This window comes from Opisthocomus hoazin, chromosome 12, assembly GCF_030867145.1.
Source record: "Opisthocomus hoazin isolate bOpiHoa1 chromosome 12, bOpiHoa1.hap1, whole genome shotgun sequence".
NCBI lineage: Eukaryota > Metazoa > Chordata > Aves > Opisthocomiformes > Opisthocomidae > Opisthocomus > Opisthocomus hoazin.
Window position 1 is genome coordinate 4,669,300 of NC_134425.1, and position 18,488 is coordinate 4,687,787.

Here is an 18,488-nt window from a genome sequence, read left to right on the forward strand (position 1 = left end):
TCAGCGAGCGCTGCCGCCACCCCGCGCCTCGCCCCTATTTATGGCGCCGCCAGCCCGGCCCTCCCCGCCGTGACGCGCTGCGAGCGCGGCGGGGGCAGCGCCGGCCGCCCACGGCCCCGCTCCTCGGCTCGGCTCGGCTGGGCGAGGGCGGGGGGGCGCGGCGCGGAGAGCCCCGCCGGGGGCGGACGCGGGGCGGTGCGGTGGGACTCGCCTGGCGGGGCCTGCCCCTGCCTCCGGCGCGGCCCCGGCGCTGCGCTCGGCCGGCGCTCCCCGAGTGGAAGGGGCAGGCAGGCCCCGTTGCCCCGGTGCGGGGTAGCGCGGGTAGATTTCCCGGCTCGCTGGGCTCTGTGTGGCTCAGGGCTCCGGGGGCAGTGCGGCTGGCTGCGGCGGTGTTGGGAGGAAACATTTGCGAGTCGCCAGTGTTTGCCATCTTTGCGTTACTGCGGGCTCGCTTTGCTTAGCGTTCAGGAGTTGGGGTGAGGGGATGGAAACCAGCCCTGAGGAGAAGGACTTGGGGGTACTGGTGGGTGAAAGGCTGGACACAACCCAGCAGTGTGCGCTGGCAGCCCTGAAGGCCAACTGTGCCCTGGGCTGCATCCCCAGCAGGGTGGGCACAGGGCGAGGGAGGGGATTCTGCCCCTCTGCCCCGCTCTGCTGAGATCCCCCGGGAGTCCTGCGTCCAGCTCTGGAGCCCTCAGCACAGGACAGAGCTGGAGCTGTGGGAGCGGGGCCAGAGGAGGCCCCAGCAATGATCCGAGGGCTGGAACCCCTCTGCTGTGAGGAGAGGCTGGGAGAGCTGGGGCTGCTCAGCCTGGGGAAGAGAAGGCTGCGGGGAGACCTTAGAGCAGCTGCCAGTGCCTGGAAGGGCCTGTAGGAAAGATGGCAGAAATATTTTCAGCAGGGCTGAAGGGAGAGTAGATTTAGACTGGACATAGGGAAGCAATTTTTTATGGTAAGTGTGGTGAAACCCTGGCCCAGGTTGCCCAGGGAGGTGGTCGATGCTCCATCCCTGGGAACATTCCAGGCCTGGTTGAACAGGGCGCAGAGCAACCCTGTCTGGTCAAAGCTGTCCCTGCTCACTGCACGGGGGTTGGACCAGATGGCCTCAAAAAGTCCCTTCCAACCCCAAGCCAATCTGCAATTCTGTGATTCGTTGAGAAAAGCACCTGTGCTAGGTGTTGCGCTGACATGGTAAGCTTGCCAACCTGTCCACATGCAGTGTTAACAGTTTCAGAGGCTGACATAAAACATAAAGGTCAAATCCTTCTCTCGATTTCACCTGAGCCACGAAGTGAGACAGTGAAAGTCTTATCTCGTGAGCAGCACAGTCATTACTGTGTGATCAGGTGAAGAAACCACTTACCAGATAACTATACTTGTCTTCTGAATGGCTCACCCAAGCATCGTGTATACAGTTTATTGGTTTACCTAGCAACCGAAACACGTTAGACATTTTACAGCCAAAATAACTCTGGCTCCTGCTCCCAAAAGATTACAGCCTGATGAGTGCGGGAAAATCCCTGTGACTGTGTAGGGACAGTCGCCATCAAGTTCGTGAAAGTTTAAGGGCTTAGAGATCAGCTGTAGAAACAAGGCTAAAGAAGGCAAGAGGTAGGAACATGTTAAACTTCTCAGGCTACTTAGCTGCGACAAAGATAATCATGAAAAACACTAAAGGAACTGATGTTTGGATATTTTCTCCCATGAAATTAGGTAAGTGAATATTCGGTGATTTTTGGGAGCTAATTATAATTCTCCAGTCCACGCTCTTGGGGTGGTTTTGACCCCTTTGCCCTGATAACTGCGGTTTGAAGTGTTAACGTGGCAGTTAAAGATCACCAAGTGCTTGCAGCGAGTTCTCTCTGCCTGTCTCACAAAATAGCAACCAAAATAGCCTTGTCAGTTTAAATAGTTGGAGTTTGGTGGTGAAACGAAGTGAATGCTTCGGTTAACTGAACTGAATTGTAAGCCTCTGGTTAGCATTTTAAATTATGTTTAAAAAAATCATGGTTAGCGTTTGAAGTACACCGTGGTTACGTAACTTGGATGAAGTGGAATCTGCCAAACCGTCTTGATTAATCTGTATTTATATGCAGTTAATTATGTAAATACTCTTCCAGAAATGGTTTGTCTTCAGTTAACTTTTTAAAAATTTGAATATTTCTGCTTAAAATTCTCGCCTGAAAATATTCTGAGTGGGTTTCTGAGTTTTTTGGACCAGTGTTTCTTGCATGCCTTTACTGTGTGTCAGGGTCAAACTTGAGAAGCTGACATATATAAAGTGGGGGTATTTTTAATTCTTTTCTGTGTGTATGAAGGGAAATCTGAGAAGCATCAGAATCAAAGATAACAGTGCCACTTTTGTGCCACATGTAGCCCTACTGACTGGAGCCAAACTAAAACCAGGAGTTTCACTGATGGGACCTAAAGAAGCCATACTTTATTCCAGGCCTTTGGCTGATGAGAATTATGAATATTTTAATAATGTAAATGCAAGATATACCCCTTCCTAGCCAGAAAAGAACAGGAAAGGCATATGTGACAGTACTGAATAAAAACTTTGGGAGAAGAGTCTTTCAGCAGGAAAAGTGAACATAAAATAATACCTAATAGAAATCATACAAAAAAATTCAGGACTTTATGGCAAATACTTGTTCTGTGCCAGCACCCAGGAACAACTACTGAATTAATGGTTATAGAATACCACCACGGTTACAGGATACTCCTGGGGATCTGGCACTGGGTTCTGTGAGTTGTCTTTTAACGGAAAGTGAGATGGCCTCAGATTAGGTCCCCAGGGCTCCGCTTGTTCCTGGAAGGGTGAGTAGGAGTTGCAGAGAGGAGCACCGTGCCAAGGCAGATGGGCCTGTTCCCCTCCGCCGCAGGATTTGTGCCTGGAACCAGGGAGAGGGGGAGAGCACAGGGGTCATGTAGCGGGTTTATCTCCTTTGATCTTAATAGGTCCAGCTATTTTGTGAAGTTGGAAGGAATTAGCAGATAGTTCGGGTTAATCACTTGAGACACATAACCTGCTTCTTCACATAGTGTGTAATTCTATTTGCTGTTAATTATTGCTGTATATTCACGTATACATGACCGTGGCACCTGCTAATGTCAGTGGGGTGCGTAGGAGACCACAGGCTTGAAATGGTGGGCTTCTCGTTTCTTTGAAGGCATTTAAGACTGCCTCCTTTCTCACCTGCCTTCCATTTCCACTTCTAGGTGACTGTGCTTCTAGCAGATGTATTAACTGTGATTTGTTCTATTTAAAAGAGATTTTCATGTCTTGCTTCTCTAGTCATATTTTCTATTGTTCTAGCTTCTACTGGTCCAGGGTTTGTTTTAATGAAGTGAGTGCTTCAGACACATACTGTAGACTGGATATTTTTAGTAAGCCTACTATACTATTCTTTACATGTTGAAATGGAAACTGGAAATTTTATAATTTTGTTGGCTTTTACGTAGAGCCAGACCTAGAGTCTGTCATTGTTGAAGGCAGAAGTCCACTCCAGCCCGCACGGCAGACTGTGAGTGCACCGAGGCAGGGTTATCGCGTAGCAGTGGTACCATCTGCGGTTCTTGCCTCCCGGCTGGCTCCTGCGCCGTTCGGGTGCCTGTCCCCTGCACCGGCTGTGGCGTGTAACCAGGGGCTGCTGCCTGTCCCCGATCCTCGCTGCGTGAGGAGGTACAGCTTCACAAAAGCAATGAGCTGATTCTGCTGGGGCCTGGAGCACTGGGTCATTTTTGGTCTCAGGGACCCCAGTCAACTACATCCTGATTATCAGATTATTCTGGGATCTTGGCGGGGCCACTGTAACCTCCCATTAGTGAATCAGTCCCAAAACTTCACTTTTGCTTGGCTGCCCAGCACCTGTGGAGTGTGTGTCCTTTGGGTCTCGTGGAAGAATTTGATCTGAGACTTTGAAGGAAAGGAACACTGATACCCTATATTCTGAGGAACTGAGGACAAAGGTCTCTTAAAAGGGATTTTTTTTTTTTAGTTTCATTTCGTCTTCGTATGATTGTCATTTTCTTTATTTCATATGCTTTTCACTTAAAGGTGCCTTTCTTTGTATTTTGATGTTGTAGTATGTCCAGTTTATTGTTTCCTGTTGTCTCATTCTTTTCTCTCTCTCTCTCTCTCTTTTTTCCTTTTCAGTTTTCCTTTAGCTTTTGGTAAGTGTCACTGTTTGCTTCTAGTGCACTCTCTCAGCCTGTGTACTTTTCGTCATATGGAAAATGCAAAGCATGCAGTCCGATCCTGTTTTTCCAGTTATTTATTCCTGGGGTAATAAAGCTTGTGCCTGGAGTTTCTTTATGCTATATTAGGTGCAGAGTGCATTTCACAGTCTAAATGACAAGCACAGACTTTGCAGGGGGTGCAGCGATAGCTAAGTGCGTATAACCTAGCACCTAACCTGCTCGCCTTTGAATTTTCAGATAAAAAAGCAGGATTTCGGGGGCTGAATTAACTATACGTGTTTCTACCTCATCAGTGTTATAATGCTGTGTTATAAATAGCATTTTTTTTTTACATCAAATTAATATTATTACTGAATTCCAGTTTTTTGTTTTGCTGCTGTCTTACCTTGGAATTGTTTCATGTTTGATTAGGAACAATAGAAATATTTGGAACAGCCCAAAGACTGTATTAGCAGCCGTGAGATCTGGGAGAAAGTATTATTCTCAGCGTGGCCCTGTACTGCAAGTCGTGGGTTTTTCCTCTCCTTACTTTTCAACTCAGCTGCACTGCCTCAGGTCTAATTAATCAGCCATTATGTGGGTGAGGTTATTTCCATACAAACTGCAGAGGTATCCACAAAGGTCTGTTCTTGCCAAGTTACATGAAGCATTACTCCTGCAGAAGCACGAGTCTGGCTACCTCCCAAATACCTGCACTAAAACAGAAATAGCAGCATTTATTATTATTTTAATTACAGAACTGGCAGGCTCAGGCCAGTGGGAGAAGAGACAGAGGCAGCAGTAGGAAATGTGTTGGGTTTTTTTAACGGAAGCGAGAGAGATACAGTGAAATGAAAAAAAAAAAACCCTCACATTTTTTCCTTATCCTACTAAAAGTAGGTCTCAAGGTCTCGTTTTATCCTAAAAGTAGGATAATATTGTGCCATGTGGTGTCACATCTTCCTGACCATCACCCTTAAAATCACAGACTAGTGTGTGCTGAACAGGCACGGGCTAACTGGTTCAGTTTGTGGGTTGCACGCAAATATGTATTAGACGTTTTCTTGGGTAGCATAGAGTATATTGCATTAACTTTCAGTTAATATGTAGGCTACAGTTTGAACAGTACGAGTAACTATAGCGATGGTGGAGCTTGCAGCCTTAGCACCAACTCCTTTGTCGGAACGCCTGATAAATGTATCCACGCTGAACCTGCATTTGGACATTGCCAAGGGAGAGTGGCACATCCCTTTGGCCAAGGAGCCGTGCTTTTTCTCATGGGTACTCTTGCGTTTAATGACAGGTAGTATTTTTGGTTGCCATGAATTGGGGCTGCAACAATAACGTGAGAAATATGAGCTTTGGAGTCGATAGAAATCAGCATAGCTGAGAAAGCTAACATAGAGTGCCAAGGGGGAAATGCAAGCAGAAACCTAACTAAAGCATTATCATATCTACAAGATTAATCACAAGTTGGTTCCTCTCACAGCTACTCTGCTTCCTCTCAGCTCCAGACCAGAAATTCTGAAGGTCACTGATAGGCACTGCAAAAGGATGTAGTCCTGTTTGTGTTTTTCAGGTAGAGAATTATAGAATTGGGAAGTTTTAAGTCCATTGCTTGTAATATAAAGCAAAGGCCTCTGTCTTTCTGAAACTCTTGCAAAAGAGTGCAAAAAATATCTTGAGATAAGAATAACTGGAAATGTAGTTCATCTTCCTGCTGCTCTGAATTTCTCACTGCGTTGAGTAAGCTCAAAAACTTCCACTACTAGATAACCTCATGAGCAACTGAACCAGGTGAATCATTGCTCCGAAAAAAAGAAGTTGCACAAGTGGCATATCTAATTTCATTTTTGCCTGTGCGGTTATTCGCTTCTTTTTCACAGAGTGCACCACACTATTAGTAAGCTATCCTGTTAGAATATATTTGAGAAAAGCATTCTGTCTCAGTCTAACTTCAAATTTGGACTGATTTCTAGTTTTTCAGACTCGAGCTGACTGCTTACCGACATGGTAAACGCTTGTGCTATACCCTGCTGCGAGAGCCAGAGGTTGGATACTGCCGTAGTTTCCTCAGTCACTGCGGAATGGGCTCGCTGGCACATGCTGTATGTGATCAGCTGTTTGCTCCTATTGCATTTCAAGTTTGGAGTAAAATCAGAACATGACCTAAGGTATTTCCATAATTATTTTATTTTATCACCCCTAATTCCTCTTTTTCGGTATTAAACCTGTCGTGACCAATGTGCATGACGTACATCATCCGACCACGAGTGGAATGCTAAATATCCCGTTACAATTCTTGTGGGATGTGTACTCCTTAGTGTGGATTTCAGAGGCCCTTGACAAGAAATGTCTAGAAGTCTGATGTCATGAAAAGGTTTCTGAATTTACTGATTGCAACAGACAGTTGGTTTAAGCAGTGGGCAAAGTAAGCGGCTGTCTGTCTTACTAAGAAGTACGTAGTGGTAAGGAAGCAAATTGCAGATGTAAGATTTATTGTTTACCAGCAATAGTTCTTGGCAGGAGGAATGAATCTATTTACAATAACAAATTAAAGGAGCTGTTCTGGGTCAGACTCAACTTCGAGCCAGTTTCCAGCAGCTATCAGTAGCAGATATCTACAGAAGAATGGACAATAAAAACATGATAAACACAATTAAAACTCCCCTCCCTAGAACCGCCAGGCTAAAAGTATTCCTTTTGTTCAGGCACCCCTGATGTGGTTTTTCTGCATATTTTTCTGGTTGCTGTTTAACCCATTTAGATTTTCGATACCCTGCAACGCACCCATTTACTGTATGGTGAAGCAGAGAATAAGATTTCCCTCATGTCTTCTTCATACATGTAATGATTTTATAACTTTCTGCAGTAATTATCTCTCTTGGCTGAGGAACCTAGAGTATTCAGCCACTCCTTGTATAAACCCATTCCCTACTTGCCCTTCTCTGTATCTTTTCTAATATATCTTTTTAGAAGTTGGGGGACAAGAAACACACAGATTAGAAACACAGATTATTCAAACTGTGTGTGCCCCTGGACTTCCACAGTGGACAGCGATGCTTTCTGCTTTCTTTGTTAATCCGGGGAATTCCTAGCACCTGTTTACGCTGTCAGCTGAGCATTGAGTAACATTTTTGTGGACCTACCATAACTCTCTTTTGAGGAGCTAAGGATTTAATAGGCAGGAAACTGGATAGAAAACAGCCTAAAACTGCCCATGCTAACCTCAGGAGCCCATTTCTTCCGTACACCTTCAGGACAATGTCTTCCAAAGCTGCCTGTTAGCAGGCATCTTCCACATGGTACTGCAGAAAAAAGCACAGAAACTTGCAGAAGGAAAGTACAGTTTTAAGGGAAATCTCTGTAGCAAGAGATTACAGTGAGGGTGCCGGGCGTATGGCAGATTGCGCCAGTGACGAAGCGTTGCTTACATTTCAGCGCATTACAGAGATACCAAAGCAAGAGCTGGGGATGTGGGGTCTGAAAATCTGCAGAAAGTCATCATATTGCAGATGTTTCCATGAATATGATAGGTGCACAAGGAAAAGCCTCCTTGCAGTGAAAACCTGTAAGTAGGAGCAGACCCGTTGTCCTCCGAGGAAACGACCAACACGCTTCCAGCGTGCCGAGTCGTATTGATCCGTCACTGAGGGAAGGACCTAAGGCAGAAACACAATGTGTAGTGTTTGTGGCCATATAAAGTGAAACTTTAACTGTGCTGCCCTCTTCTGTGTACTAGATAAGAAAAAAGTACAAGGATTTATCAATCTATCTGTTTTTACGCAGCATGCTTTAGTTTTGTGTCCAAACGTGCGTTTATAATGCTTCGAATCGCTGCACCTTATATCAGGCTCCTGGTGGGGACAGGTGGTGGCGGGAATTAAAACATAGCTTTAGGTGATAAAGTCTCACCTTGCTTTCCTCTGGGGGAAAACTCCATTTCCCTTTCATTTCAATCACTGAAAGCTTGATGCAGGGACAAAAAACTCACAGTCACAGGAGAGACTTAAGAATTCAAATTAGAAAGGCTTTACACTTCTGTGTAATCCCGTGCAGAATGTGTGGTGTCTTTTCCTGTGGTGAGTGATGTCATGGAATTGTTCGTGTAAAATGTGTAGGAATATGGATGTGAGAGATGTTATCATCTGTTCCAGGAGAAACTCAGAATTGCTGCAGTTGGAATGTGCTGAGTTTGGCAGATTCCACGTTTGCATCACAGCAGTGCTAGGCATCTGTGCTTCTTTCAAATGTCTCATTTCCTGCTTCGCTAAGAAGAAATTCTGATGAAGATCTCCAGAATTCTTATTGTAGAATATACTACAGTCAATGAAAATTTCTTATTTTCACTTTAAATTGTCAAAGTTCTTCCTGATTTTATTCTTGAGAATGAATGTAATAATAATTGTGATGATCCTAATATGCTTCATTACATACTGTTTTAAAATGATCAGGATCTAGGCTCATGATAAAATGTGGAGACCAAGCACAAGCATAGGCTGAGGTAATAGAATGGTACGAAGTGTGTGCCTTGTATAAAGAGGGTTATAGACAGTTGACTTGAAAAATACTGTTTTATGAGAGCAAATCCAGATCTTAGTTTCAAAGCCAGCCCTAACTAGAAACAAGCTGAATCAAAACTCCTGTGCTAAGTCTCTCAGTCCTAAAAGTACAACTGTGAAATCTTGACACATATCAAGGACATGTGACACCCAAACCAGTTACAGTGAAGCAGGCAAGAAATGACTTTATTTCCCTGTTTGTCTTATTCCTCCCGCAAGAAACTTCCCCACACTAAGTGAATACCAGCGCACTGGAATCTGCGGTGAGGCAGCGGTGTGCTGAGCTGCTGATCATGCTGGGGAAGAGCCAGGGAGTTATTGCTCAGCTCTCAGTCTCTCCGTGTCTCATGCTTGAGGGCAGAGTTCCCCGTCAGAGGTTTCTTTGACAGGCACATTACAGTGTGAATCTTTGGGCCTTAGGCATTTAAAGGGGACTTTCTTCATTTTCCAAATCATCAAGGCTACTTGCGTTCAAAGAAGGACTCAGTGATCATCCCGTTCTCTGGTGGTAACGAAATTCAGCAAATCAGTTGCCTTTCATGACATTTTTCCCTCTTTATAGTTTTGGAAATGAGATCAGAATCAGGCCTTCACAGTTTTTTCCCTTCTCTACGCTTACGTACAGCAGTAAGTAACAGGAACCAGGCAAACACTTCCTTGGCATCAGACTCTCACGTCAAAAGCATCAAGTCTGTGATTGCACTGCCTGCTCACGCACCCAGAGCTGGGGGGGTGGGGGGGGAGCGGTCTTTATTCAACAATTAATGTCAAAAGGAATATGACGAATACAGTAAATTGTTTTTCTGCATTGGTCTCCTCTTTTCACACTCACCCCTTTCTTTCATAATCTTTACCAAAGAAAAGGTTGTATATTTGCATTACTCCTCTGCTCCAGCACATCAGCACCACCAGAATCGTTCAGATGAATCTACAGCCTTCTAAGGTAACAGCAGCATGTAGCTAGGCAACAAAAAAGAATATAGTATTTTTCAGGAAGGAGGACTTTTCTAGATGATCTCATAGAGATGGAGTGCTTTGTTTGCCTTATAAGAAGAAAACGGTTCATTGGAGAAAGGAGTCTGTCATCCTGTCGCCATCGTCACATCGATGTATAGGCTTCCCCTGATTAGGTGGAAAGAAAGCAATGTGCATTGTATACTGTTCTTATTTATTTCTCTGTATCTATTACATATTTGTAAGGGGTTTTTACAAAGACTAAAACCCACAAACGATTTTATGGCAGATTTCATTAACCATCATCCTAATTAAAATTGAATGCTTTGATAATTACCGGGTCAGCTGAAATAGATTGTATCTCAGTTCAGCTGAAACCGTGTCGTCTTTAAAAAAGAGATTTTATGAGATGTACAGCCCGTCACTATATATAGGGACAGAGCTGTTGTGGATGGTGAGCATTGATTTTACACCTGTGAAGGGGTTTGGTTAAGTGGGAGCCGAAAACCTGATGTGGACCAGCAGGTACAGCATAGGCATCGCTGACTTGGGGCCCCGGCCAAGCAGACGATGCCGGAGGTGCCAGGCCAGCTCCTGGGCTTTGGGGGGCCCTTCCCAGCCTTGAGAGGCAGCAGGAGCTCCGCGGTGCTGGGTGAAGACACCGTCCCTGGTTTCTCCTCCGGGTTTGTGCTGGCCAGGTCTGGGGACAGCTGCTGCCCCATGTGAAATCCTAGTATCAGCTGCTGGGGTGCCACCACCAGCCCTGAGCCGCATGGGGATTCGCCATCTCCGCTCAATTTCAGCTACCCCCTGTTTCCCATTTCTCCTGTACTCCCTTTTCTACATCTCGCTAATTTGACTGGTTGGTCTGCACATGCAAGAACGTACTTAACTTGCAGAGCTTTCCGATTTTGTTCCCCAGCCCGGGTGCGTCGGGCAGCCTGCGTGGCTGGGGCAGACGTGCGCGGTGCTGGCAGAGACCTGCGGGCAGCGGGCAGAACATTTGCCCTGGAGCAGGGCGGGCCCTCACGTTGTCCACGTTGGTAAGAGCACGTGCTCTCTGCGTTGCGGTTTCTGTGGCAAGTGTTTCTGTGGCAAGTGTTTCTGTGGCAAGTGTTTCTGCTCGTACAGACCTGAATGCAGCTAATCAGAGACCTTACGTCACAGTCTTGGCAGCTTTCATGTGTGTGTTTGCTCTCTGTGGCATGTTCTGTTATTTGTGTACTCCGGAGCCTGTTCTGTGGGATGGCTTCCATTCTCCCCAGCTGGACCAAGGCACGATTCATACCACGTTGTCTTTTCCATCTTGTCATTCTTCATGGCGAAGCAGGGATTGCCCGGTAGGCATGCAAGCCAAAAAAAGACACAATTTATTTGTAGTCAGTTAAAGACTCAAGCAACTTTTAAGGGGATGGAGACGGGATCGCAGTGAAATGTCAGAGGAGGTACACCATCTTCGTAACGTTCATAGCAAAGTTCTTGCAGTGTTAAGGACTAGTAGAATATGTTGCGAGTGCTAAACCAGTATGATACATTAACTGGTGTGTATACAATTTGCATCTAAGCTATAGTGTTTATTTATTCAGCCATGAAATGCAAAAACCTGTTAATTATACGACTTGGTAACTGCGTAGGTACATCCCCTGTGGAGTGAAGTGCTTAGACTGTGGATGAGCTGACACACAAATGGCAGATGCATTTGAAGTAAGGCAGTTATGTTTGAAGTTGAAGCTGATACAATGTTTACTTTTTGTTTGAAAAATTAAATTAACTCTCAGTTGTTTTACTAGGAATGGCCCAAGATTCTTCTTACCAACAAGAAGAAATGTGACAAGACTTCATCACTTCTAGTCTAAAAATATAATCCAGAGTATAACCTCAACCAAGGCTCAGAGTTTGCAGGATCAGACCCAGAATGGTGAGTTTCAAGGGGAAGGGGGAGAGATTGTTTAAATAACAACTCCTGTTTCAAGCTCCTAGTCAATTTTGTCATTAGTAAGAATCATTAATAAAGTGGAATTTGACAGGCTCTTTACATTATTGACCTACCTTTCAAAAAACAATGTCTAAAATGCATTGTTGTGAAAATAAGTCCGTACCAATTTGAAGAGAAACAATTTATGTGACTCATTGCTAATCATTATTTTCTGTCTACCTCCAAAGTAATTGTGTTTTTAGAAAAGTTGGCTGCATTGTTAATGAAACTGTTTTCTGATTTTCATTAATAAACCTAGGTTTTGTCTACTAAAACTGCTAGGAAAATATTTTGGAATTTATTGGTGTTTATTGTTTTTCTCTGCAAGAATTTCAGACTACATGCTTGATTTATTTGTCAGTTTGCAGGGGAAATAAAAAGCATTGCTGCTTAGATCCCTTCAGAATCCTTAGACAGAGCATGTGCCAGCTCTTCCATTAGCAAAAGTATAGAGAAATGAAGCTGCCAGGCATCCTGGGGTTAAGCAAGCTCCTGACCATCTACTGAGGTTGTTTTGGTCCAAGCCATGTGTGACGCATCTGATGGGAACGCATATGAAACAAATTTGGGTAGATTAGGGAAAACAGTGCTATGATAAACCATCATCTCAAAGTAACAGCAAAATAATGGGGAGGATCGCATCCAGAAGGGAGAGTTTGGCAGTGATGACTTGCCAGTCGCTCAGGTCTTCTGCCTGGCCCAGCCTGGACATGGCTGTTCCCCACGCTCTTTGGCCACTGCACTTACGCTCTGGCAAAGTGTGCATCTCCCTTTGTCAACGTGAAGCACTAGTTTCACGTAGATGCTCGTCTTCCTGATCCTCCTCTCTGCTCCTGCTGCTTGTGACTAACCTGCAGTTGGACATCGAGGGCTTTGTTGCCTGCAGCACACGGATGGGATGGGCTGCGTAACAGGCCAGCAAGAGAGGGCAGAGGGGGGCCGCGCCATGGCCGTGCCTTGGCGAGGGGACAAGGAAACCAGAGGGGTGGAGGATATCATGTCTAGCATAAGGCAATGGGAGCTCACTTATTTTCCCCACAATCTGGAGGACAAAGCCTCCAGCACTGTAGAAGCTCCCTGTTCTCTGTGTTGCCACTGACCGAGGCTAGTGGCAGCACAGTGAAGTGTTGTACGCCCCGCCATTTCCTTCGCTTTCTCTTCCTGTGCCTTCCCAAAGCTCCCAGGCAGCAGCTGGTGCCCATTCCCACACTATGTTTGTTCCACGGACTTGCTGGAAATTAACTTCTGCTCTGTTCTTTCCCTCCAGCCCTGCGCTGGGACCTGAGCTAGCGGCAAGAACCAGAGACTGTTCTAACCTCAGTGCTGAAGAGGACAGCCTTGGCATCTGAAGCTTCCCTGTGTTACAAGAAGATGCTGAAAAGCAACAAAACTGATGAGAAAATTGGCAAGTTACTCAGCGACCCTGAAGAGTGTGTGGAGTGAAGCTGGGAGAGCAGGGTTTCCAACCCTCCAACCAAGCAGGGTGTTTTATCACTGCAGACCGGGCTGCTCCTCTGATCCAGAAACGGAAGCTAAGGAGCGGAGATAACCTGCCGCAGGACGCAAAAGCTCTTAACAGGTAGAACATGAGAGAAGAAATGTGTGTGAGAAGGATGCAGAACGTAATAGAATGTCTTCTGCAACTACTGAAGTGTGCTGAACAAAACGAGGGCTCTCTGCTGTTTGTATGTTTTGTAAAAATGTTGTGTATTTTTAGCATTTTGTGGAATGAAAGCAGTTTTATGTGCTTTCTATTAAATGTGGCTGGCAAATGGCTGTGACATAGCAGCAGACTAAACACATAGGTAATAGCCTCAGCGTCCCCTGATTTTATTTGCTTTGCTGACACTTACCTTTCCCCAGTAACATCTGAAAGATTTTGCTATAAACTCTTCTTTTGTCTAGGGAAAAAAAGTTGACTCTGCCACTTGTTCAGTCTGTGATTACGCCAAACAGTGCATTTCCTAAAGGAAGGGAAAGTGCTGTAGTTGTCTGCTTGATAGGCTAAAGGGAAATGCTTTTAACAGTTATGAAAAGAAAAAAACATTGTAAAACATGTAGTTTATAAATCAAAGCTCCGGAGGGAGATCTTTATCAACACTATTTGATGTAAACACATCGGTCTTAAGCAAGGCCAGAAGACTGAAGTAACTTTAACTAACAGTTCCCAGTGCGTAGTACACATCGTTCCACCAACGGAGCGCAAGGAGTACTGCCGTTGGAGCGTGAAGCTCCTCCACGGACCGTTCAGTTGCATCGTTGGCTGCAAAGCTGCCGAGCTGCTTCCCTGCCGCTCGTGAAGTCGTGGGATGAGGAGCCCTCGGGAGCTACAGAGCAGCGGTGGCCATGAGGGAGCAGCTCGAAGGCAGCCGTTGCCTCCGGGAGTGGGGCGGTGGGTGCAGGCCCAGGTACCCACAGTGTGGTGGGCGCCGAGACGCAGGCGTCGCGTTGGTCTGTGGGCCCAGACACCCGGCACGCCACGCAGCCAGCTGCCCTCGGGAGCTCCTGCTGCGGTGTTTGCAGACGGGAAGTAGCAAATGCCACCCAGCCGCCCCTGGAAGGCTCTGCCCGCAGCCTAGGAATGCAAACAGATGTCTGCGGCTGGCATTTTTCCTGGACTTGAATGAGGCCGTTTATATGCAACGCAGCTGCTCAAAAGGGTCATAGTTTCTGATGGAATGTGTCCTACTACAAAGCATTCCAGAGGCTAAATTTAGGGGTAGCTTTTTGGAAAAATGTAAGTCTGAAAAGAAGTATTTGTAACAAATTATTGTGTTGTTCTCCTACTTTATCTCCATACAGCAGGAGCCAGCAAATGATCCCTAAAACCAGGGAACGGCAGATCTTTGCTAGCGCTGGCGGTTCGTTACCATTCAGCAAGCATCCAAGCTGAGGGAGCCCGGACAGGAGGACCTGCGATCTTCAGCGAAGTGACTGTGGTTTGTTCTTGCTGTTGTTTCTATTGTCTCATAAACACAACATCCACATCGCTTAAAGAAACGTGCCAGATCCAAAGTAACAGAATTCCCCATCCCTAAGCAGCAGAAGTCAGACCTTTTCTTTGAAATCCCACCCTCAAGTCGCTTTACTGAAAAGTCATCCCCCAGATTTAAACCATCTAACGACGTGCTGTTGCGTCTCTGAGAAGTGGTGCGAAGCGCACCCCAGGGTTACGGTGTACACTGTGCTTCATGAGGCATGTGCCAACACCCCAATAAATTAGTTAACACTGTTATTATGTAGTGGTGAAAACCAAGCAGGGCATAGTTTACTGACTTCTATCTGGCGCGCAGGTTGCAGCAGTCTGTTGGCAGCTTACTCATCCTTCTGTCTTCCCCCTGGCACATACTCGCACACCTTTCTTCCCCACAACCTGGGAGTGCAAAATTAAATTTTTATTAAAAAAAAAAAACAAACAGAAAACAAAATCAAGCCAACCAAGCGTGCTGCCTGTGAGCTGCCCGCATGCATTGCCACAGCCAAAGTTTCATTTGCGGTGCAAACGCTGGCCCTGTCAGAAGCAGTCAGTTCAGTGACTCAGCAAGAGAAGCAGAGGGGAAAGGCAGCGTTAACAGCTGGGTCATTCTGCTCCTTTCCCAGTGCCGGTACTGCAAAAATGGTGCCTTTATTTACAGTTTCATTCGTACATCCAAGCAAGTGCTGATCACTCGAAGGCTGCTGCAGAGTTGGATTTCCGTCAAAGCCCTGTGCAAACCGGGTGCGTCATTTCGGAAATGAGAAGATTTGGATTTGTTTCTGTTCTAGTTCACTATGTGACTTTAGATGTCGCACTTGGATCACCACTGCCTCAGTTTCCTCAGCTGCTCAACAGACGAGACTGGACTACTAGGGCTGTGGCTTACATAGTGTTTGCAAGCTTCACTGTCTTCAAAAAAAGCATCTGAGACCCTCCAAGAGAAAACACGACTGAAACATAAAGCTCTACCATGACACAGGTGAGCACAACCTGCTTTTTTAGAAGCACGTTAGCTTCTCTCTAGGTAGCTGATGGCAGTGAAGGTAACGTTGCATGTGTGCAGCCACCAAAATACCTGGCAGGATTTAACAGGCTGTTATTTTTCCGTGTGGTCCACTGTTAGAAACATCTTTACCAAAGTTCAAATTCTGGAATTCCCTCTTGATGAATTTTTCTGTTGTCAGTTTCTGCCAAATACAATCATTTAGTAAATGCCACATTTCCCAGACCGGAAACATAGGCTAGATGCTGTTATTAAACCTCAATATCTTTAAAGCAAAGCTTGTCATTTAGCTGTCAAACTGCCAGGAAAGTCGTTCAGCAGAGGGTAGCTGGACTGTTCGTACTGAAAACTATGAATGACTCCCTCCTATATTGTGGCAGGTGCACGAAAAACCCCACAACCTACCTCAAAGATACTGTATTTCCTACCACAAGTAATGAATAATTAAAAATAAATCGCATTTTAAATAGCTCTAAAGAGCCCTCCATCTTTGGCTAGTCCAAGTTAATGTAACAAAAACGAGGCAGATGATTTCAAAGTGTTTACACTTATTGCAAAAATGTGTTACAACTTTGCACACGTGAACTACCACAGTTTTTGATGTCTGAAGCTAAAATTGTATTAGCAGTCCAAAACAGACATAGGAATGTAAAGATTTTAAGTGCCAGTTAGCTTAGTGTACTTGTAAAGTCCAAAATCCACCAAAAATGCAGTTTACAACTGATTTTGGTTAGTGAGAAACCAGCTAAAAACAGGTTGAAACAAATATTTTTAGAGAAAAATCCTACCTATGCAATGACCAATAAAATTTAAGTCAATTTTCATTATATTTTTGTAGCTGCCTATAAGCTAATTTCCCAGATACTATTCTTTGCAGGAGTAATGAAACATTTCTTTAGGAAAATCCAGGTGATTTTATTTCGCTCATAGATACATGTAGAGTGTAACACTAGCATCACCCCTTCTATACAAAACCCGTTTAACATAGCAGAATACCAACGATTTCCTCCTCAGGCAATTATGATCGAGCGGACAGACACTGATTCACCACTTCCAGTAAGTGAGAGTTTTCCAAAGCAGCTGCTACACGTTCTTTATCAGCAAGCTGTTTATTAACTGTGCAGGAAAAAACACCACAAGAAACCGGTCAAAAAATTGGTATACGATGTCTTTTTTAAAGTATTTGACGTTGAGACACATAATCACACTCTCACCACGGTACTCGGGTAGACTAGTAATTCTGCAGATGCTAAGTGCTCTGCAGAGTTGCAGCCTGAAGTCAAAGCTAGCACGTTACCACACGTTAAACCAGCGAGCTGTTTCCAATGTGGCAGGGAGCTACGCCTGCGGAGGTGTAACACAGGAAGAAATTCCCCCCCAGCCTCCCCCCATTTTCCGAGTCCTCCACAGCCCAGGCAAATCAATGACTAGCTCATGGGCTGCCTGAGGGTCTGGAGTACAGTACAGAACACATCGAACTGTCACTGTTACACGCTCCTGTTCTGTACCATCCCCCAAAGGCTGATGCGTGTAAAGTCCCAGATGCTGAACAGCTGCTCTGCAGGTGTGGGAGTCTCTCTCCTCTCTCAGATTTCAAAAAAAATTAAAGACTAAAAAACCTTACCTGCATGCTCAGAGGCATGTGTTCCCGGTGTTATATGAACATCCAGCTTGAAAAGCATCACAAAAGGAAACGGGACAAGTCAACACAACACTGGAAGCTCAAGGTCGAAGTATTTCATGATATGACAATAACAAAAAGAGGGGGAAAAAGGACACTCTTGCCAATAGCAGTTACTGTACACAGCAGAATAAAATACAGTCTAAAATGAGAGAACACTCCATTCCATCTGCTTACACTTCCTCCAGACAGGGGTGAGACCCCAGGCTCTCCTCCTCCTCCTCCCGGGCAGGCAGGCAGCTCCCCATCATCGCCCTGCCTGCCTTGAGCCCTGCTCCGGTGTCGATGCCTGAACCCACTGCCCGCCGGAGCGCTTCCCCACCCGTAACACGAGAAAAGCTCTCGTTATGCTTCACTGTAAGTTAGCTTATTGTGTTACCTTTTTTTAAAATTTATTTCAAACACAACCCCCTTCTTTTGTTTTCCAGCATGGTTTGAGTACTCACCTTAAACCTCTCAGGCAGCGATCTGATCAGTTTTACTTTTATGGAGAGGCCGATGAGGGTCGCCATGCTGCAGTGCGGGATGGTGGGCGTGAACTCCACCGCCACCGTGCTCTCCGCGTCGTTCACCTGTCGGAAGGCACAGACACACCTCCGGCACCGAACCGCGAGCCTCGCCCCGAACCGCCGGCACCCGCCTTCGGTCCCTGACACCGGTAAATGCTGCGGTCACCCTCACACCCTCACCATCGCCCGCCCTTGCTCCCCTCACACCCTCACCATCACCGGCGCTTGCTCCCCTCACACCCTCATCTTCCCCCACACTTGCTCCCCTCACACTCTCCCCTCACCTTCACCCGCACTTGCTCCACCACGTTCAGCTCCTCTAGCGTGAGCGGGTGCTCGGGGTCGTTAATGGAGCGAATGAGATGTGCGGGGTTAAGGAAAGCGGCGCGGAGCCGCCCCGCTCGGCCCCCACCCCCCGGCCCGGCCCTCCCCTCCCTTGCCGCCAGGATATCGAAGATCTCCCGGTCGTCGATGGAGTCGGGCAGCTCGTCGTCCTCCTCCCGCGCCGTCACCGGCCGCTCCCCCGAGCGGCGGTAGATGAGGGGGTTGGCGTTCTCCAGCGGCGCCCCGCCGCCCGGGCCCACCATGGCGCCCGCGCCCGCCCTCACCGCCGCCGGGCCGGAAGGAGCCCGGACGCCGTTCGCC

At 46.3% G+C, this 18,488-nt stretch overlaps 1 protein-coding gene and 1 long non-coding RNA gene across 3 annotated transcripts; one reads left to right on the forward strand and one right to left on the reverse strand.

The window, feature by feature from the left end:
- Positions 1-11,493: 11,493 nt before the first annotated feature.
- On the forward strand, positions 11,494-15,618 carry LOC142362902 (uncharacterized). Of its 2 annotated transcripts, XR_012765371.1 has the most exons (4): positions 11,494-11,616; positions 12,941-13,252; positions 14,476-14,612; positions 15,439-15,618. It is a non-coding gene; the product is annotated as an uncharacterized LOC142362902 (long non-coding RNA). The 2 variants fall into 2 exon arrangements; XR_012765370.1 differs by lacking the exon at positions 15,439-15,618 and having other exon boundaries at positions 14,476-14,773.
- Positions 15,599-18,488, reverse strand: CIAO2B (cytosolic iron-sulfur assembly component 2B). Its single transcript, XM_075434027.1, has 5 exons — positions 18,293-18,488; positions 18,128-18,205; positions 17,781-17,906; positions 17,278-17,323; positions 15,599-16,769 (listed from the first exon to the last, which is right to left on the reverse strand). The coding sequence occupies exons 1-5, from the start codon at positions 18,428-18,430 to the stop codon at positions 16,672-16,674; spliced, it is 486 nt and encodes a 161-aa protein (XP_075290142.1). The 5' UTR covers positions 18,431-18,488; the 3' UTR covers positions 15,599-16,671.

Excerpts from the sequence above, each read along its gene's own strand:
- CIAO2B (XM_075434027.1), bottom strand. The coding sequence starts at position 18,430 with ATGGTGGGCCCGGGCGGCGGGGCGCCGCTGGAGAACGCCAACCCCCTC. Across the intron at positions 17,907-18,127 it reads TGGAGCAAGTGCGGGTGAAG|GTGAACGACGCGGAGAGCAC; the intron begins GTGAGGGGAGAG and ends GCCTTCCGACAG. Across the intron at positions 16,770-17,277 it reads ACATGCCTCTGAGCATGCAG|TTAATAAACAGCTTGCTGAT; the intron begins GTAAGGTTTTTT and ends TTTCCTGCACAG.